General features: G+C 38.2%; 1 protein-coding gene across 12 annotated transcripts; it reads left to right on the top strand.

The window, feature by feature from the left end:
• The first annotated feature begins 137 nt into the window (after positions 1-137).
• On the top strand, positions 138-20,840 carry LOC122826355 (proline-rich protein 5-like). 12 transcript variants are annotated; one of them, XM_044108104.1, is made up of 11 exons: positions 138-364; positions 2,051-2,258; positions 7,298-7,411; positions 9,551-9,733; positions 10,095-10,175; positions 11,553-11,659; positions 13,262-13,353; positions 13,444-13,584; positions 17,036-17,180; positions 17,399-17,551; positions 18,841-20,840. In XM_044108104.1, the coding sequence occupies exons 3-11, from the start codon at positions 7,386-7,388 to the stop codon at positions 19,191-19,193; spliced, it is 1,281 nt and encodes a 426-aa protein (XP_043964039.1). In that variant the 5' UTR covers positions 138-364; positions 2,051-2,258; positions 7,298-7,385; the 3' UTR covers positions 19,194-20,840. The 12 variants fall into 12 exon arrangements, with proteins under 12 accessions (XP_043964039.1, XP_043964038.1, XP_043964033.1 ...); XM_044108103.1 differs by having other exon boundaries at positions 9,542-9,733; XM_044108098.1 differs by having other exon boundaries at positions 140-364; positions 7,329-7,411; positions 17,264-17,551.
• The last annotated feature ends 1,281 nt before the right edge of the window (positions 20,841-22,121 follow it).

The following is a 22,121-nucleotide window of genomic DNA, read 5'->3' as shown; positions in this document are numbered from 1 at the left end:
GACTTGTGGTATTTGTTGGGTTTTCTGTCTGATATGTGGTTATCGTCGTCAGTTGTCCAATCGCTGATCTAAAACTACTATCTTGCAACATTTAAATTCATCCCTGCTCCAACACACCTGGTTTTCCCATCAGTATGTTCTTCGGCTCTTTGGAGGCACGCTAATGAGGCATTTATTTGATTCAGGTGTGTTTGAGCAGAATGTTAGCTCAGGACTGGACTTGATCTGCATGGTTTTTAGCAAGTAAAATAGAGATTAAAACTTGGTTTTTTTTATTTTTACCAAATAAGTTTTTTTTTTTTGTTTGTTTGTTTGTACTCAGTGATATAGAAATGCACAATTGGAATGAGCTTAAGCGCTACAGGTATGTCTATTTGTTTTTACTTTAAAAACATATTCTGTATTATTTTGCAGCGTCTGTTTCTAAACAAAATGGTGACTGCCTATTTGAGACGCATCTCGTTAAAAAGAACTTTGCCACTTTGCATAAAGACATAATTTTTCCTTCGATTTTGACTAGAATTATTTCTTTGATACCATCAGTCAACAGAACACTTATACAAGTTGCATACAAATAATCAGAAAGCTGCGTGGTGAATGGAAGCAGCCGAAAGTTTCGCCGTTCTACATGATTCGATTCATTATTTAGAAAGTCAAAAGTTCGAGCAATATTCATATTTTGAGGTACATTCTGACCTGAGTTTTACAGTTTCCTATCTTAGCTCTAATAAGTATAGTCAATTTTCAAGCCAATAATTTTATTCGTCATAATATGACTTTAAAGCTTATAATTGTACAATTTCTGTTCCCTTTAACAGCCAGAAATGGGCTTCTACAATCCTAACTTAGGTGTTGCAGTACCTGTAACTCTCCACATGGCTGCGCTGCCTCACTGCACCTCATAACCCGCTACGTTTTGAGTCACTATCCGCATCCTGCTGAATCATAAAATAGCTTGTCTCGCATGTAATCAGGAAACTTATTTTTGTGAGGTGTGAAACTTTGCCTACTATCTGTCGCCATGGAGACGATGGGAATGGCTTGGCCTGCCCAGTAAAACAGGAGGCCTGGGGAAGGAAAGGAGGAAGGAAAATGAGACTTGCTGCAACACAAAAACAATAATAATTAAAAAAAAAATCAATGGAGCTGTTTTCCTGCTATGATATGAAAACTGAACTGTGGAAAAACAAAATAATCTTTAAACTGAATGGGAGTTTACATTCCACAATAAGGATTCGCACAATAGATTTAAAAATTTAAGAGTTTTCAGATGTGGACGACAATTCAGCTGATGATTCCCAGCTTCTACTTTATTCACAAGATGTTTATATGGTTGCTTGGGAACCAATAAGTTTCATGTTTAGTTTTAGTGTAAAATTAATGCAGAATCAACAAAACCAGTAATGGAAGCCCCTGTGACTGCCAATGTTTTTATTTCAACGTTCAGAACAATTTTATGCCACTTTCAATGCCTAAACAGAGGAAACTGTCTTTCATAACCTTTACTGATTGCACAGAAAAACTCAGATTTCATGTAAAGACATCTGATTAGTTGAACTTCAAACTACCTGTACTAAACAAAGCAAGTAAAGGCATCATCTTTCGAAGCTTTGTTGGTTCCGTTCATCTGTTAAACAGGAGGAATAATGCAGGTTTGATCATTGGACATTTTTATTTATTAATTTTTTTACTAAATTACATACATGCAGACTCTATATACTAATAAGCTGACTTCTGGGCTGGATCTTATTTAGGAGTATAGCAGTAAAGGAACTGAATACAAATGTGCACCTTCATTTTTTATTTGTGCTTATAAAGTGGAAAACTGCTTTTGCAAAACACAGTAAACACAATTAAGCACTCTTCAACTTAGTTCTCATTTAAGGTGGTTTGTATTGATAACCATCACTAGTTTATATCACAGTCCAGAAAAACTGAGTGCGGAGGCAGTAATGGACCTTTGTCTAATTTTCTGCCAAGCATTCAGAACCTTTAAACATAAAAAGAGAAAAAAAAATCAATCTCACTTGCTCTATCTGCGTTTTTTCAGGTTTTCTGTCAGCTGCCCTTGAATGAAACATTTAGGCTCTCAACCACATCCCAAATGTGAAGAAAGCTGACCTGGATGCAGCTGAAGCAGAATCGCGCCTTATTACCCACAGTGAGGATGAAAACCAGTTGGAGTTGTTATTAGATCCAGCTTGAAACCTCCATTTTGAGTTAAAATCATTCCAAGAGTAAAGACCCAGGCGAGAGAGGTAACTAAGGCAACTTAGGCCAAACATTTTATTTTTTTGTGTGTGCCGAGTTTACAGAAAATGTTTTGATACCAAAGGGTGATTTTAACTTTAATGAGCCGCAAATGTTACGTTCTGTAAAGTGGATATCCTTCTTCAGAGAACAGAACAGAATGATTGATGAGTTCTGTAGGACAACCTCATGCTTTCCCTGCTGTTTCTGTGCTGTTGCAGCCTCAGTGTTTAGTGTAATCATGTAGCTTTGTGAGCAGAAGCTGCAGGTCTGCTCAGAACCGTATGGAAGTAGTCGCAAGCTCCTGCTGCTGTTTTCTTTGGCCACAGAGGGAATCTTTTCATTATTATTATTATTTTTTTTTCAAGTTAATAGCACAGAGGCCTAAATTGAGCTGAAGAAAGTCTGCAGACTGTATTTGTGGAAAGAGATATCTAAGAACACTTATTTGCTAAATGTCAAAAATATCAGGGTTTACTTCTAGTCAAGAAATGTGTACCACATTCTTAAAAAACCAGAAGTTTACGTACTACAAATATTGTGCTTTAAACAAATTTTAAAAGTAGCTAAACAAGCCAGATTATGGTGTGAAAATGCACTCAATGACAAAAACAGTCATGTAGAATCCAGAAGAATTATATATACATGAGACCCCATACTGCATAAACATGAACAGTATTCTGTTAAGTGTTTTTAGAATCTCTTATAAATATGTGCACATCAGATGGGAACATGGAACATGGAACAAAATTTGTGACACTTTTGGAACCTGTTTAAGAACAAATATTATTGTTAGCAATCCAATAGAATGCATTTGTCTAAGAGTTTATTTCAGAGCTGAAGCTGTTCTGACTGGGTGATCCGGCAAAAACTCCTGCAGTTAGTCACTGAAGAGGCGTTTTGACACAGAGAGCAAAAGTTCATCTCCTTTACCAAACTTGAGGATATGTAGGAATAAATAGTTTTCCTTGGTATGTAAGAAAATTGTTTGTAAAACGTTTTTGTCTAATTTTGTCCTTTGGGTCTGAACAACTTTCAACCACTTTTAGTTCATATTCAAGCCAAAACCCTCTAGACTTTAAAGACTTTGCTCGTTAAGTTCCAGGGTTCAAAATGAGCAGTAAATCTGTGAAATGACAGCCATAAACCATATCATAAAAAGACTCTGATAAAAGACGGAGCAATTCTGTTTTCACCTCATAGTAAATAAATAATCATCAGTGTCAATTAGTTGTTCTTTTTGTGGTCCGGTTTAACGTCTTTTCACTACTTATGCGGCCAGGAGGTGAGGGTGTCCAAGTAGCTTGTCATAGTTATTAAGTCGTCTTGGGCACAGAGGTTGGTCCTGCGCTTTAATGTGGAAAATAAAATTGTCCAAACACATGTCCAGGTCGTTAGAGGTTGTGAGTAGAAAATGTCCTAAAGCAAACACTGCATGAGAAACTGCCAGCACTCATTTACTTCAGACTTTTAGAGCTCAGAGGTGGTTGAGATGTTGTGTGAATGTGTCTACTGTGTCTTTATCTGAACATTGTTGTGTAGGCCAGATGCTGCTGTTGATGAAACACTGAGTAATGTGCAAACTGTGTTTTCCAAGTTCTTTGGTTTTATGTGTGTGTAGGCGTGTGTGTGTGCATGTGAGGGCTATAAATGAACCAAGAAACTTTGAAACAGTCTGTCCTTGACCGGTCCACTTTACCGCGATATACAGGTTCCTTATTACATCCGCGAGGGGGGAAGGGAACATTTAGCCTTTGGGTGTGCGATGCGTTATTGGTAGGTGAGGAGCAGAGGTGCTGGAAACATGTTCAGCCTAAGCAGATGCAGTTTGTGGGATGTGTGACAGTGAGCTCAAGCTCTGTGGTTAATGCATTGAGCTAATCTTTCTGCTGAAAGCCTCCCCACACACACACACACACACACTAGAGCCATGCATGCATGCATGCTCAGTCATGTCCCTTCATGCAAACGAGTGGTAGAGGACGGCCAGTCTTCCTGCTTAAAAAAAACTAAACAAAACAGTTTATTCTCATATTCTCATTTTGCTGGATTAAACACAGTAAATTTGATCTACTAGGTGATGTTTCTTTACTTTTTCCCTTCTGTTCGCATTCACTGTAGTGGATAAAATGAAACTTGTTTACTGGCCTCCACTTCTGAACGAAATACCAGAATCTAGGTCAGTATTTCTGTTGCTGAGGAGTAAGTTAAATATAACCCGATCCACAGAAGTTAGCCACATTTCATTAATATCTAAGCAAGATTACATTTTCCCCTAAATGTTACACTCGTCAGTATGACAGCATTTTTTTTAATTTTTATTTTCAATTTTATTTATCTGAATGGATTGTGTAGGGTAGTTCAGGCCTTTGATTTATTTTTTAATACTGCCAATAACTGCACAATTTTAATCAAAACCCTCAGGATGGACGCTGTGAGATACTTTGGAGAGTTCTGAGATGAGTTTGAGACACTTTCCTGTTGTAGATGATGCATGTTAATTTTTTACTGAACGCGCCATCAGTAAATTTCTCAAATTTAAGAGAAACATTTTAGAAAGTATCCAGTTTTGTTCATTTACAAAATAATATACAATTTAGAAAATCAGCTGCAAAGTTATAATATTTTCCAAAGTTTTAGAGCTGAAATGTTTCCAAGGCAACAAGTTTCTTTTTTAGCAATTTGTTGTTGTTGTTTTTTTGTTGTTTGTTTTTTGCAGAGGGACATATTTCAATCAAGAAATTTCAGCACAAGCGCCTTAAATACGTGCTTGTTTTACAGTTTTTCAGTATTCTGGTGTCAAATGTGAGATTTAGAGAGCTGCAGAGAAATTGGCGCCCACAAACCTCAACTGAAACGGCGTCAAGAAGAGTGGGTTAAACATCCTCAACAACTATGTGAGATCCTGAGGAGTTATTAACTACAAATAATTAAGCTCACTGGTGCATGATGATTTTACAACCTGGGGTGTGATTAGTTTTTTTTTTTTTTTGTTGTTGTTGTTTTTTTTACAGTTCTGTGTGTTAATTCGATTAAAAATATATTAAAGGGTGTCATTAGTTGATCACTTGTATCTAGTTGTGCGTCCGATTCTAACACAAAATGAGGGTGGACTTAATTTATACCATATCTGCATCTCCATCTCTCCCACAGGGGTAAAAAAAAAAAAAAAAACTCACGAGCGCGCACACACACGCGCCTCTCGGGTTTCTCGCTCGCTCTTTTTGTTTTTTTGTTTCACTTCCTCCCTGTCTTCCTCGCTTGCGGACAGTGAAAGCTCCGCTGACAGCTCGCGGTGGATCGCGCGCGGAGATTCAGAATTTTATAACGGAGCTTTTCGGGCGGAACGTCCTGGACCTTTTCACGCGCATTTAGAGGGGCTATCGAAACCCTGAAGGTAATATTGGGCTTAATTTTGCTACTTTAGCTCATTAAAGTGGGCAGAGAAGTGAGCATGAAAACATTTCGCCTAAACCTGAAATGCCAGTTGTCACAACAGTGTAATTTGGACTTTTCCTGAGGGACATTCTCAGCACTGTACGGATATAGTTATTCATTGTGCTTAAACTCTAGTATAGCCCTATAGCTGCCTCATATAGACGCTGTCAGTCCTGAAGAATAGCAGAATAGTCATTTTAAAAAGAGACACCAATGGTTTGCTTTTTTTTTTAACAGCTGGAACACCAACTTGTGGTTTATGTCAGTAAAACAAACAACAACCTCCTGCAAGTCACAGGCATTTATTTTAGCACATGTCTGGTGCTGAGTTATAATTTCCCTGTTGGGCTGCCAGCCTGTAGAATGGTGTGTGTGTGTAGGGTGGGCGTGTGTGTGTGTGTTGAAGCAGATTATGGGTGTTCATTTTCAGCAGTGCAGGTCTTTGTACAAGTATATACTCCTTCCACTTGTCATGTTGCAACTAGAGGATACAATATGGACAAACAAAAGTTATTCACTTTGTTTTACTGATTAAGATCTGAAAAGTGCGCTGTTCATATGTGGTCAGTCCCTTGCAAATCTGGAGACCTCAGAAAGGTGAAAGTGTAAAATATTTTTGCAGCAACAGATTGTCTTCTGGGAGTGTTTAATTTTCTAGAAATTCGGATTAACTTCCCTTCTGATAAAACATGTTGCTGCCGAATCCATCTTTCTCCTAATTGAAATGTTGTGTTCAGGATAATGTGCAGTGGTTTTCCTAACTGGTAGCATTAATGAGCAAAGCCAGCAAATTGAGGTTTGGTCTGATCTGACCAAAGCACATCATTCTGTCCCCTACATGGCTCTTGGCAAATAACAACCACGACTTCTTGTGGCTTTCTTCCATAAAGGCCAGATTTGTGGAGTGCACAAACAATACTGTTCAGATTTTTATTTGTGTAGAGGTTTGAAAAACATGCACTTCACTTATTATTTTAACCACAAATCAGATATGCATGAGCAACCTCCTCAGATAGCTTTCGCAAGGACCGAAGTGCCGGCATCAGGTCAAGACTGGAGAAAACACACAACAGTTTTCATATAAACAGACTCTAATCATCCTCAGTCTTGACCTCAGCTTCACCATACAGGTTACACCCACAACACCCTTCTCTTATAAAGCGCAGAGGTCTCTACTGAAACTTTGCTTGCTTGCATGCTTTGCAGCCAAACATCTAAAGCCACAGTAAAGCAGTGAAGCGGTTCACACGTAGTCACACAGACTTTGGGGGCCTGAGAAAAAGGGAGCCATATGTGTATGGTAAAGGGCAAAAAAACCTCAGCTTCACCTGCCTAGATTTGTCTGAAATGTACGTGCCACTCTATCTGTGTGACTGCGTGCGAACGAACAGGGGGCATCTGAGTTTGTGGCAGGATCAAATGTCCGTCTCAACCACTTTACTGTAATTTGATTAGAATCCGGCGTGTTGTTAGCCAGTCGTGGCCCCGTGAGGAAGATCTGCACTGGAGAACCTTGCAACCTGCCATGTGCATTCTCTCTGCAGATTAGAATGAAAACAAATGTATGAATATTTTTACACCTGTGCCTTTTTTGTGACATGTCATGCAGGAGTACCTTAAGCCTGATCACTTTCCTTCAGATGCTGGATCTCTGGTTGCAGTTGCAGAGCAGTTTTTAGCCATCTGCCGTGGCTAACATGGAGCGAGAGGGATCATTTAGGAGGTGAGACCACAAACACACTCCTTGGTAAACATTCAAATTCAGCTTCACCTCATCTCCCACTGTCTCTGTCCTCGTGGACGCACAAAGACTCACAATAATGCACATTAATGCACATGCATTCCTGGATGACCTCATTCATGCTTTCACTCTTCTTCTTCCTTTGTTCGCCGATTAGACTGCAGCCTTCCTGTGCAGAACAGGGGCCAAAAACTCAGATATGTTTCACTTCCTGCTCACATCAGAGCTTTTTGTCTTTTGCAAACCAGAAAAAGACACTTTCTTCCCTTGCTCAGATAACATGTCTAGACAGCGAGAGCAACTCCATGCTTATTTTTGGTCTTGGTTTCTATTTATTCTCCGAGCTTGACAAAACTGAAGTGTGCAAAGTCATGGTAGCTGTACGCATGACTTCGAACCATCTTTTTTGAGAAGCTTTGGATAGTTTACAGAGTCTAGTCTGCGTCCAAACATGCACACGGCTCCTGTTTCCCACAGTGACCTATTTATGTGGTCTAAGACCCAGGTTGTTAGACGGACCAGCAACACACCTTCTCTCCTTTTCCTCCACATGCTTATTCAAATTCTTGCATTTTATATAGCTTGCTGTAACTTCACTATTTATTGCCGCTTGTGTCACAAATGTTTCTAGATGTGTAGCAAAAAAAAAGAAGCTTGCAAATGTTTTCATGTAAATATTTCTAAACAGCTGAATTCATCTTTCCTGTAGCTGAGAAAAATTGCTTTAAACATATTTCAAATAGTTGAGTGGCAGTGCACAGCAACAGGTAGGTTTTGCGGCATTAACTTTCCTGCATATGGTCAGAAAAAATATAGGTCAGTTTCTCATTAAAAGAACGAAAGTTACTACCATAACTACAGTTCTATGAATCCCGGATGACCGCGGTCAGTAGGGATGAAATAGAACTTGAATCTGTTGGAATCCCATAGTGGAAAACGTCAGTGGGTTCAATCTGTACCCTTTAAAAATGTTGCCGCATCCTTTAAAACGCAAACCGACCCACAGCCTTTAACATCAAAACTGACTTTAGTAAAGTAGCTTGAGTCCAGCTTCTTTCTTCTCACAGATGGACAGAGATAGATGGAGTGAAACGTGTCACCTTTAAACTCTTCCCTCCCTCTTTGACAGCCCTTGAACCTCAAAGGGTGGCTTTGTTCGCCTAGCACAAAAGCTCTCATGGTCACATGGCCACCGAGCCGACACAGACTGGCAAAGGGACAGAGACCTAGAGAGGTAGAGTGGGTCGGGACGAGTAGAGCTGGGAAGTTTTAAAAACTGGAAAAGGGGAATCAGAGGCGCTGCTTCCATCCAGATTAGTGTGACTCGCACACATCCAGCCATGGAGTGGGGATATCTGATATTCTTTTATGTGCATGAGTAAGTACATATCATGTTTGTGTGAGCAGAAGATGGATTTGTGTTTTTTATTTTAATGTTGTTGTTTTTTCAGTTTAATAGTTTCTACGCGATACGAATCAAAGAAAATGTTTTTTCATCGTCATGCACTGACTCACACTTTTCAAGTTCCACTTAAGATACTGAACTTTCTTCTTTTTGCACACTCTGTACTTTCTTCTGAACTTCTTGAATAATTTTCGAAAGGTTTTGATTAATTTCTTTTATTCCTCTGTATGTGATGTCCTTTGAGTTTTAAACAAGTCAGCTTGTGTTTCCAGTATCAACCATCTTTTAATAACTGCCAAGCTGCCTCCCAGCTTTTTAATGTAGTCGACTCTTTTCTTTAAAAAAAAAAAATAGAGCATAGTAAACTTCCTAAAGTTTCTTTTAATCGGTTAACCAACAGACCTGTAAGTTTTTTTCAAAAGATTTTTCTCGGCAATCGTTTCATTTTTTGCAGAAAGAAACTGAAGAGTTTGGAAATAGTAGCTAATCATGATTTCACTCAGACTGCTGACACCAAAACAGGCACTCAGCACGATGCTACCACTACCTCGACTTCTCCAAAAACAGTACTTCGCTCAACCAAAAAAATCCGTCTTTGCTTCGTCACGGTTTATCCGTGGCAACTATGTCAGTTTGCAATCTAATCCGTCTGTAACCGTGGCTACTCGTGTCCATAAATTTATCTGTTTTTCGTTTCCTTCCTGCTGGATCTCAAGGAGCCTCCACAACAAACTGCGGCTGGGCACCGGCTCATCCTCCAGCCTCACCGACCTCTCGCAGGCCAAAAGTTCATCAGGAGGTGGGGAGAAAGGAGGGACAGCTGGGGGGCTGTCAGAGGAGTGTGGGAGGAACAAAGAGACTCAGCAGAGGAGGGCTGGTGCCAACGCCACCTGGAACAGGTCAGCACATTTGATATTCGTCATGTTTACTCTTACTTTGACATGTGTGAAGCTCTATTTGCAGAGAGGGAGTAAAGAGGCAAGTATAGGCAGCTAAGCAATATGTTAAAATATTCCATGCCTTGTTGTTTTTGTTATTATTTGTTCTCCATCGTATACTGAGAATTGTTGGACCTCAACCTCTAACCTCAAAAGTTTATGATGTTGGAAACTTTTCAGCCAGGTGTGATTTTCTCAGCAACAGTTTGATAATACTTGAATGTATCATCAAACGTTTAAGTATGATGATACCACAAGCTGGTTTTTCAGCTTGTGGTAATTGATCTAAGTGATTTTTTTTTATTTTATTTGCTGTCTTCAGCATCCACAATGCGGTGATCTCGGTTTTCCAGAAGAAAGACCTGGGAGAAAATGAGCTCTACACCCTGAATGAGGGCGTCAGGTACAGCCTCTGTCACAAGCATGCTGCACTTCTTTAATTGTGCCTGATTTTTATTTAACATACATTTACTGAATTACATTGGTGTTGCCCTCAACTCTTTATTCAGACATTTGCACATACATGATAACAGTAGTTGCTCCCACTGGAAAAAAAAAACACCTTATGATTATTTGATCAGATGGGAGCAGACAGGTTAAGGTTACACAGGGGTCACTGCTGTTTACTTTCAGTGTACCTGAGGGCTGCTTACATAGTGTTGTCAAAACTGTGTCATGTAAATATTAAAACATACAAACAGGTTTTCTCTGACAGCATTAACATACAGGTACAATAGTCAGAGCAACGTCTGTTCTTCTTGGAAACAGCTTGGAATCAGCTTTTTACAAGATTAGAAACTTCAATGTGTGTTTTTATGATCTTGATCAACAGAGAGTAGCACATAATTGTGAATTAGAAGGAAAGTGACACAATCCTTACTATTTGTATATTCCTAAATAAAATCTAGTGCCACCATTTGCCTGGATGTGTCAAGTAATTTGTAAATAGAGGCTCCTTGTAGTTTAATTCATTATTAGTGCAGCCGTTTTGTGAAGGCCTCATGAACATCGACAAGACTGGCAAGTTAAACATGTTTATAGCAATTACAGCTTTAACATTTGATCTCTTTTCATGCTACCTCTCTATCCCAGTAAAGGAGGGGCTTCACAGCAGTGCAGTTGGTATCATTACAAGAAGGTCCTGAGTTCAGATCCCAGCCTGTGGTTTTTTTCTGAATGGAGTTTGCATGCTCTCCCTGGGGACATGTGGGTTTTCTCTGTGAACTCTGGAATCCTCCCACAGTCCAAAAGCATGGCTTGGTGTTGATGGATACTTCAACATTGTCTAATGGATGGCTGGATGTTTAAAAATGAGAAGGTTGAAATATAAGCTTCCAGTATATTTTTTTTTAGATATTGGTCTTTTTGTTGAAGCAAAAATACATCAAACTAGTGGTTTTAAGATGAGAAAATACAAAGATGTCTTTGGGTTATGAATGCTTGTGTAAGGCTTCAAAACACGGCCATAACTATGCCATATGACAGTTTCGATAAAGATTTTATAGTCGCCAGATATGCAGTGTTTGAACAGCGATTTCACATGTTCAGCAGTTTAGCAACCATATTTATCTCTATGAGCCCATGTTCTCCATTTGTCAGGGCTAAACCAGCTTCAGCTCCTGAACACAAAGTGGACATCTCTCCTAATTTCCTGAAACTGTTGCTGTTTAAACACTGCGGTTTGCTTTTCCATCTGGTTTGTTTTTAAAATAACAACCAACCAGTGATGCGTGTGTGTCTCTTCATGCTTCATAAGCCCTTGTGTATCTGCGTTTTATAGGCAGCTCCTGAAGACTGAGCTGGGCTCCTTCTTCACAGAGTACCTGCAGAATCAGCTCCTCACCAAAGGCATGGTGATACTGAGGGACAAGATTCGCTTCTATGAAGGTGCAAACCGCTTCTAGTTGAACATAATGATGTGTCGGGCAAAATAACAGCACTTTCAGCATGCATGTATTTATTTTTTTTAACATTATAACTGTGAACTGCTGATAATATGTATTGAAATGAACTCCCTCAACTATAGACCAAATTTCTATCTTCTGAAAACTTCAAGCACCTGCATTGCAGTTGGTAGAGTTCACAGAACGGATAGATGTCATATTGTCACTTTCACCTTTTGATTGGCGAGTTATGACATTTAAAGATGGTGAGGTTGAATTAAAAAAAACACACACACACACACAAAAATGGACTTCTAGAAATTGACACATTTTTAGGCTCAATTGTTTGTTGAAAATAGTCACTAAAGACTTATTTTTTAGAGATTATAAAGAAAAGCTTCAAGAAAGGGTGAACTTCAGCTTGGACACCATTTTTTAAATTCATTCAAAAAGCTTTGCGAATGTAATTGGTGAATTTTTAATCAGCCGTCACACCTTCGTTGATGACTGAAGTTGTTTTAGTTTTTTATTGGCTCAAAAGTCTTGTTCTACTGGCAGATTGTTTCACTTAGAACTTATACTTTCATCAATACGAAGGAATAATTTATGAAGGTTTGCACCTAAACAAATCAAATTTATTTGGGTGCAAGACCTGCTTTTAAACCTTTTGAAGCAAGGGTTTATTGTTTTCTTTTAATTAATAAAGCTGTCAAGATTTTAACCATTTGCATAACTTCTGGAGAATTTCAGAACAAATACCTAGAAAACAAAGTTCTCTGGAAGTGTTGTCTCCATCGTAAGACATCTATATCTTCTTTGATTAACAACATTCACCGTAGCCCTGATTCATTTCAGGAAAACTCCAAGAACAGTGTTTTATCTTGTTTGGTCTCAGATAAGGATTGGCAGGGGAAAATAATTATTGACTACAATGCCAGATGCTGAGTTTACCTCATGAGTTAACCATTAGTTTGAACTGGGAGTGTATGGCTTTATCTCTCCTTGGTGAACTTAAATGAAGGACATTTCCCGACACAAACACAGAGTTACTTCAAAGACTTTGGAAAGACAGGAGCAACATAAAACAAAAGGCCCTTGTTCCTTCTGTTTCTGGATAATATGAAGAGTAAATTTGAAGCAGTTTTAAACTGATAGAAATCTCACACTCAGAAGAGACCAGCTGTGGCTTTCAGCACTGTTTTCACAGAAACATAGGCAGGAAGTGATCCTTTTACGTCAGTACCACATCTAGATGGTGAGAAATTTAGGATAAGTCAAACCACAGAAACCTACAGACCTATTGTTCTGACTAGGCCTAAAGTGCCCAAAAGTAAAATTATGTACGTAGGAGTGGGAGGTACAGTGTCTTGCAAATATGTTCATGTCCTTTGAATTTTTCTGCACTTAGTCACTTTGAAACCACAATATTCTGTGTATTTTCGGGGGATTTTATGTGATAGAGCAGCAGAGTGTAGCACACAATCTCAAAGTAGATAATGTAGTGTGCATGCAGAAAATAATAAAAACTTAGCATGCAAAAATACTTCTACTTTTTTTGATGCCTAACTTACATTGTTGCACGTTTGTCACTTTGGTTCCGTTCAAGGTCAGAAGCTGTTGGACTCCTTGGCAGACACGTGGGATTTCTTCTTCTGTGATGTTCTGTCCATGCTGCAGGCCATCTTCTACCCTGTGCAGGCATGCAAATTTTCACACATGCACATGCCCCCTTCTAATAACAGCCTTACTGTTGTAAAAGTTTTTTTTTTCTTTTGCTTGTTTGAATAGGGAAAGGAGCCTTCAGTGCGTCAACTTGCTCTCCTCCACTTCAGGAACATCATCACCCTCAACCTGAAACTGGATGAGGCATTGTCTCGACCTCGAGCCAGAGTTCCCCCCTCCATCATTCAAATGCTGATGATACTACAGGTATCTTCTTTCCTTGTCTCTTCCACCCTTGTGAAACCTTATTTTAAAATATGTTTCAGCTGTGCAAGAAGGAGAAGCGAACTAAATTATATTTTTGAGAAAAAGGGCAGACGTTAGAGCAGTGGTTCCCAAAGATTTTCTGGAATTACAATGAAATCCTCCCCAAAAAAGAAAATAAATCAACTGGGCACACACATCGTTCAACCAGACATAAACCTGTACACATATTTTGTTTTCAAACTCCACTGAAGTAAATTTTACACTTCAGTTTGCAACAAAACACACTACAGTCCATCTTTACAGTGAAACACTTTTGTGTAACTGTTTTTTTGTTGTTTTTTTCATTCATCTACCCCAGGGAGCGTCCCCCACACTTTGGGAACCACTGGGTTCACTGGGAGAGTTTTTCTTTTTCTTTCAAAGAGATCTCAGAGGAACTAATCTCAGTGTGAACATGGAGTGGAGTTGTCTTCCCATGACCATTTAGTCCCCTCTGCACCCTCCCTGCAGGGAGTTATCCATGTTTACACTAAAGCAATGACAACTCCACAAAACCAGAACAGCTGTCAGCATAAGCCTTAGCTTTTCCGACCTTTGCTTCATATGCATAATATAGGAAAAACATTAAATGAGCTTTGCCTCAAAAGCAGATGAAGCTGCATAATTAAGTCATATGTACTGGAAACTTTTTGGAAACATTTCTATGGTTAAATGTTACAATTTAAGCCAATTTTGCATGTTCCTTTTATGGTGTCACAAGTGGCTTACTCGACACTGTATTTGAGTTGAACTTGTGGTTTTTTTATTGTGGTTTTGCACCTTTAAAGTGCTTTACACATATGAGTAGAAGTTCCTCAAACTATTAACTGAATTTAATCTATCTAGTCCTTTAGAGGACTGACGTTGGTGTATCTTTGCTGAACAATAAGAGACTCTGGAACAACAAGAATTTAAAGGCCTGTCTCAGATCTCCCATTGCTGATGACTGATGAGAAAAAAGTGTTACATCTGCTGTTAAAGTAGCTCTGCATTTCAGGAAAAGAACATTGTGCCTAGTCAAGCAGGGTGTTGGTACTCTGGAGGTCTGGGAGGCAGCTTGCTGAGTAAGAACAACCAGTTTGGAACTGAAGCAACTCCACCGAAAACTGCTTCAGAAGAATTTTTATTGGGAATTTCTTTTCCCCCCTTGGGAGGCAATTGTTCATAAAGTTTTACCTATTTGTTTTCACATTAGAGTTTATAAAGCTATTACTTTACACTCTTAGTTGTCAAATAGTACGTTGTACTAAGGAGGTTTACAAATACTATATAAAAATCTTTTTTTTCTTTTTTTTTACTTACTGAGCCTTTATTCTAAAACTTGAACTATTTGCCCATTCTGTTTTAATCCTCAAGGGGAACCACCACCCCCTTTGACTGAACTGCTCATTGTCATGCAATGATCAGTACAACTTGTGTTGCATGTTAAAAGATTGGTAACACTGCAACACAGAAGATGGCAGAACGCTGTTGTTTCTCAGAATAAAGCTAGAAAAGACTAAAGGAAAAGTGAGCTTTAGGGTAAAATGCATAGAAGAAACATCAGAAAGACTTTAAAAGAAATGCATTTCTTCAACAAAATTGTAAAGAGGGCCTTTGTTTTTCATCAGGTAAAATGCAAACTGGAAATTAGATTTTAGCTTAAAGCTAATGCTAACTATGTGGTTAGTTTGCTGTTAAAATGGTTAAATTTATAGGTTGTTGCTTCCAGTTTTCTGATATTTTCCCTCTGGCTGTTTGCAGTATAACACAGTCTGGTTTGATTGTGTTTCTTCAGCAGAAGTGGAGTTTACTTTATCTAGTTACTGTGTTCTCCGATAAGTCAATGTTTGAATTGGTTCAGTCATTCATTAGTGCGTCTCCAGTTGTTCTGGGGACTTTAAAGACATTTGTTACGGCTTCCTTCCTCTGGCAAGAACTTTAAAAATGTTTTCTAAAGTATAAATAGATTTGGCCTGATGTTTTCTGAAGTGACTATACAAACCCTAATTGATGAGCTGCTACTTTCTGAAAATTGTAACTTTTTTTTCTTCATTTTGTCAGCTTTGAGTATTACAATGTTAAGTCTTACCATTGTGAAATAGTAGTAAGTGTTAAAGTTAACCAAAAAGGTCAGCCCCTGAGGAGGTACGGTAATAAATTATTTTCCCCCCTGGTTTGCGTGAATAATTTTGTTTTTGAAGTTACCGTTTTGTGTTTAACAATGCAATTCCTGCCAAGTTCTTTTAGCTGTGGTGGATTCAACCAATTGCCAACTAAACATGTTTGAGTTTTAAATATTTCCTGTGCTTGTGTTCTTTGTGCATGTATGAGTGTCTGTATCTCTTTGTGTTTGGGTTAACATGTAGTGACTCATTGACCCAAATCTGCTTCTTCTACATTCAGACACAGAGGTCACAGGCATCCAGACAGAACAATTGACACACATAGAAAGTAGAGTGTATTTTTGCTTAATCCCTTTTTGTTTTACTGTAAAACCAAGGGATGGAAGAAAGGAAGGGAAGGAAACAAAAGGTTTAGGTTTAATTGTGGTTTTAAGATGTCTTTGCGTCTCCTTGTTCACATCTGATGGTAATTTTCTTTTTATTCTTTAAGACCACATGACGCCAGTTCACTGACATGTGCTCTACTCATGTGGTTTTGATCTTTGTGGTTTTCAAGCAGCAGCTCAGTGATTCAGAGTATAGAAACTTGATTGATTTTCTCAGGGAGTTCAGTTCTGTAGCGGCAGCCTGGTTTAAGTGCGAGAGTTTTTGTCCCATTCCTTCAATGTTTTTTATGATTATTGTTTAAAATCAGCAACAGAATCAACTTTATATCATTGCTTAACTATTTGGCCAAGCTTCTAAGTCCCACAAAATAAATTTGTTTGCTTGTTTTATTCATTCATTGAGCCAAGCATCCCAGAGGTTGCAATGTTTCCAGTTAAATTGTAGTGTCTCCTTTTCTCCATAAGAGGGCACTATACTAATTGAAGTACATTTATTATGACTAAAAATAAAACCATTAGTCATATCATCTCTGGTAGTTAATCTTTATCTTTGGTGTTAAAGTTATCTGTTGCTTTTTAAAAAAATAAAATGTCTCTGATTATGATTACTACTGATGATTGATATTGGCTAAAACAAATCTGTAAAATGTTAAGTTCTGTCAAGACTTCAGTCGTGAATTGTTTTTGCAGGTTTTGTTATAATCATACTAATCAGTTTTGTTTAGAAAGGGACAATGTACAGCTCAAACATAAATGTCATGTTTTAAACTAAGACCCAAGAGACATTTCCGGTGCTTTTTTTTCTTTTAAGAAGATTGTGCGACACCCCAGGAAGTCACATTTCAGTCTTTATTCTTTTGCCTAGAAATGTTTTATTGCTTTGTACATTTTCTGACTTGGCTTTGTTTGTCTTTGACCCAGGGAGCCCATGAATCCAAAGGTGTAACAGACGACTACCTTCGTCTGGAGTCTCTCATCCAGAAGGTAGTCTCTCCGTATCTGGGGACTCATGGTTTATACTCCAGAGACGAATCCTCCAATTTGCACTGCTCATCCTGCTTGTTAGGTATTTTTGTGTTTCTTTGCTCTTTTCCACAGTGCGATATATCCTGTATTGCAAAATGTCTTAATTTCCCTCATTCACTGTAGAAAAGAAGTTGCAGTACTCAAGGGCTCCCAAAACACACAACTTTCCCACTGTGAAGAATCCAGTGGTCCGCTCTAAGAGCTACAACGTTCCCATGCTGACTCCTGTTGTTGAGCATGACATGGACTCATCCTCAGGTGGCAGCGCGGGCATCAGACGGCACTCCGTCTGTGAGATGTCATCTTGCATGGAGGAGAGCAGTTCAATGAATAAATGCACTGCCAGAATGACTGATGACACCAGCGTTTCAAACTCCTCCACATCGTCTACCACCTCTGCTGCACTGACAGGTAAACCAAACAGAAGCCGTCTATTTTTTCTTTATTGTGCTTCCCAGAAGCAATCACATCCCTTGAACCTACCAACACTTTGTCACGTAAAAACCTCAAACTCCAATGTGCTTCATTGGGATATTATGGTCTATACCAACACAAAGAACTTCTGTATCGCAAAGGAAAAATTACGTTTTCCTTTCTTTCTCTTTCTTTACAAGCAAGAAATCTGAACTGTGTGGCGGTCCGTCTGAGTACTTTGTAGAACCACCTGTTGTTGCAAGTGCAGCTGGAACTGTTTTGGAGTAGCGTTGGAGATCTACGCTACTCCAACGTAGCGTAGATCGTTGTGCTTTGCAACTCTCTGGAAGTTTGTTCCAGGTTAGAGGAGAATAAAAACTGAATGCTGCTTCACCATGTTTGGTTTTGAGTGGGAATGCTGAAAAGACTAGAACCAGATGACCCGAGAAGTTTGTAAGGTTGATACAACGCCAACAGATCTTTAATACATTTTGGTGCTAGACCATTCAGTGATTTTTATACTATCAAAAATATTTTAAAGTGTGTTATCTGAGCTACAACGAGCCAGTGAAAGGACTTTAGAACTGGGGTAATGTGCTCTATTTTCCCATGTTTAGTGACAACTTAAGCAGCTGCCTGAGGGACTTTGAAGACCCTCAGGCAGCTGTGAAGACACTACTGCAGTAATCAGTTTGAATAAAGATACACATGGATGAGTTTCCCAAGATCCTGCTGGGACATTAGTCCTTTTAATCTTGTAAATATTCCTCAGGTGATAGACTTTTAAATTGTTTTAATGTGTGTCTGATGGTTCAAGTCTGAGTTCATTCCAGATTTCGGGCTTGATCGCTAGTTTCTAGCTGTTTTATGACCTGACTGTTTTTTTACAGCAAATGTATGCCTGAACTGTGTTGCTTTCTCTATTTGTATTTAATCTTCTCTAACATGCTTCTGGGTCCTTCACTCAGTAGCTGCATTTCATTAAATTATTCTCAATTTGGGTTTTGAGTGAATAGGTTGTGGATTTTTTTCAGGAGTGTCAGAGTAAAGTGAGCTCAATGCAAATGCTTGCCAACCATTTTGGATTTTAGCTGTGAAAGTAGTTGAAAATCATGTACCGTTTACCTTCCATTGTTGTGCTACTCTGTGTTGTAGTATCATATATTTTGGAAAGACTTCAATGGGTGTGAATATATTTTATGAAGCACCTATTATTAAGGTTTCTCTTTCAGCAGAAACAAAAAAATCATCTGCTTCTAACATAATCTCTTTAACTGTTTGTTCAGACACTTTAACATCCAGTCAAGACCTCCAGCTCCAGGACAATGACAGCCCCTCTATGCTCCACCCTCTCAAACCACAGCAGCCCTCTCCCAGCATCCTCCCTGAGCCGTATCCAGCTGAGGACGCTCATTGTACTGGCTCACTGGAGTTTGACTCTCCATCATCCTCCAAGGTTCTTGTACAAGACACGAGTTCTGGTCCCAGTTCGGCGTCCAGCATAGAGATGACGGCAGACCACAACACAGAGTCTCTGGACTCAGAGCAGGAACCAGACGGGATCTTTCTGGACTTCTCGCACCACTGCTCAGGGGACACAACGCACAGGAGAGACAGTGAAGGGCAGAGTGTCGCCTGACACACACACAGACGCGCACAGTTCATTATTTAACGCGTTAACACTGCTGAGCCGTGAGAGATTTTCCTTGCACTATGTGATGCCCCCAGTAGTTTTCTAAAGACTCTACATTATAGAGATTCATTCAAGCTTAAGTATTTTTTTAAGTTGAATCACTAAATATGTGAGGCATTTTTGTCCCTAATGTGATGTTACCTTGTTTTATTATATTTAAAATCTGGGTAAAGCAAACAAGTAATTATAAAATTCAAACTTTATATTTATTTTTTAAGCAAAAACCTCAAACTATTTTGATAATTGTAATTCTCTGTTTTCAAATGTCAAACTCTTACATCACCACTTGCTGGATTAACTTTGTAGATATGTTCAAAAACTACAGTCTTTTATATATGATCTGTGAAGAATTTTAATGTCTAATGGTTTTCTGTAACTGTCATGTTTCCATAATGTTAGCATCTCTATTAAATGTCAATTTAGTCCTCTGTAAAGTGAATGTCACTGCAAATTTGTAAACCTGTGAAATCAAATTTTCACAAGTTGGCTCTTGTTTGAAGATATTGCTGCGTTCCATTTACCTCAGAAGTTGGAAATTGGAGCTGCGTTCGACATCACACCGGAGGATACTTAGTTGGAGAGCTTAGGATTTCAACATAGCAGCACCAAAGTAGCCATATCTCTTACGAACATAGTCTTAGGGTTTACTTTCCATAAGTAATGCACCCTGACTACAGACAGTCACAGTTTCTCCCACTTTCAGAGCGATATGTCCAACTTTTGGGGTTCGCCATTTGATTTTTCTGACTCCGAAGTCGGAATTTTCACATTATGACTAAAAATGGAATGCTCCATATGACTGTGTAAAATCGTTTGTAGCACTGATAAACTACATTTAACTATATTTAAGTTCATAAATCAGTTCCCTGGGTTTCTGACAAAATTTCCAAAACATTTTAATTCAACTTATTGTACTTAGACCTGTTTGAAAGGGAGAAAGGGGATCCTTTCATCAGAAGGTACTGTACTTCTCTTTAGTTTTAGAATAAATCAGCACTAAAGCTGTTTTAAACAACCTGCTTGTTAATGGCTTTATCTCTATGCTTCCCATACTAACTCTCAGTTCTCCATTCAGCACACAGACTAGGAGATTTTATTGGAATTTAAATTAGTATTAGTCTTATGTATGCGATTGATTCCACTTTGTGTTGGTTCACAGCACAAAGTGAACCCACTACTTCCAGAATCGGTTGTAGTATCACATGAATATTCAATTGGCTCCCCTCTGTATCGTTCTACATGCATCATCAAACACGTCATGCAATTTCATTTCTACGCAAATGACACCTCGGTTTACACCTAAATAAAACCGAAAGAAACTAATTCCAATGTTTTGAAAAGCCATGGAGGGATTTTTGACCCGACGCTATCCTTCACTTTACACCTTTCAGATGAACTTACTTTTGTCTACAAAACTGACAAAGAATAAATAAAAATTACGTGTACATCCAATATGGAAGACATGCATCTATGGTAGTTCAATCAGAATTTAAAGCTGTTTGGTAACCAAACAAATAGTAAAACAGTTCTTGTTTTTTTTTTTTTTATTGATTGGCTTTCAATTGTTGAGAAAGAGAATATTGATTAGTAAAATTTTAAAATTAAATGGTTTCATGACTAATCAAAAGATAAAGGATGTACACATAATAAATATAAATGTATACCCAGTGCATTATTTAAGTACTGAAAGATTTCTTCTTTTGAAAAAAATGAAAAAATTCACAAAATAATATAGTTTTCCATGTTCATGTTTCTGTCTCCTTTACTTTTTGTTCTGGACAAAAATTAAACCAAGTTTCTAACGTTTTCAAATTTTGTAACATGAATTCACAAATAAATGATCTACTAGAAATGATTACACTTGTCTTACAAGTTTCTAGTTTCAAGAAAAATTTACTTGTAACATTAATTTCATTTTATGGATCCTTATTGTCTCTATGTAAATGTAAAACTTATATTTCTGTTTTTCAAAGGCATTTATAATGAATTGCGTTTACAGGAAATGTTCCTAAAGAAACAAGAGAGGGGGAATGTACCCTGTGGCTTTTATAAACTTGGTTTATAAAAGATGGAACAATATGGAATCAACTGTTCAGTTAATAACCTTTAAAAGAAAGAATTTTTTGGGAAAGAACCAAATAGTCCAACTAAACTGTCAATTTTTCATCAGGACATTGTTGACTCCACAGTGAAGGGTCTCAAGACCTCTGGAGACACATGTTGCAGGCTGTAGTTCTAGAAATTTGTCCTTCAGCTGGATGAATTAAAAGTCGGGACATTTGGCCAAAAATGCAGCTACAGGACCTGGACACCTTGCAGATACAGACTTTGTGGTTTTTGCAGACTAATGCATTCTATATAGGGGGTCTTATTTGTGACAGCTAAAACAAAAGTCAATATTAGATCAGGCAGAACTACTTCAAGTACAAGAAAATGTAACGTAGCAAATATTAATGTGAAAAGAGACAAATGTCAATGTGAAAAGAGACAAATGTCCCAAGACATTATTGACAACTGGTGATAACACATAGTTTATGAATACTGTTTTATTTTCCATTACCTCTGGGCATTCAGTTTTTAGACTACTGTAAACAGGGTGTTTAAACAGTCTTCTCACATTTTATGAAACCAATTTTGTCATATCAAAGTACCATTCTTATAGTTGTACATCTATAGACATTACCTTTTGCTACTATCCTTATGTTTAAAGTAAGTTTGTTTACATTTATCCGCATTAATTAGGCACAACAAATCTATTATTACTTGACTTAAAAAGTAAGTTTTATTTTCACTCACTTTTTCGTTTATTTAGATTTTTGAATGATGGAATCGTTTTCCTTTTGCATGCCTTGTTTTAGGCTTAGACGGCCACTG

Source organism: Gambusia affinis, linkage group LG23 (genome assembly GCF_019740435.1).
Source record: "Gambusia affinis linkage group LG23, SWU_Gaff_1.0, whole genome shotgun sequence".
NCBI lineage: Eukaryota > Metazoa > Chordata > Actinopteri > Cyprinodontiformes > Poeciliidae > Gambusia > Gambusia affinis.
The sequence above is the reverse complement of the archived record's forward strand: the minus strand, read 5'-3'. Positions and strand labels throughout refer to the sequence as shown.

Coding starts and splice junctions, on each gene's coding strand:
- LOC122826355 (XM_044108095.1), top strand. CDS start 7,386: ATGGAGCGAGAGGGATCATTTAGGAG. Junction 13,585..17,035: donor AAATGCTGATGATACTACAG/GTATCTTCTTTC, acceptor TCTTTGACCCAG/GGAGCCCATGAATCCAAAGG. Junction 17,552..18,840: donor CACCTCTGCTGCACTGACAG/GTAAACCAAACA, acceptor CTGTTTGTTCAG/ACACTTTAACATCCAGTCAA.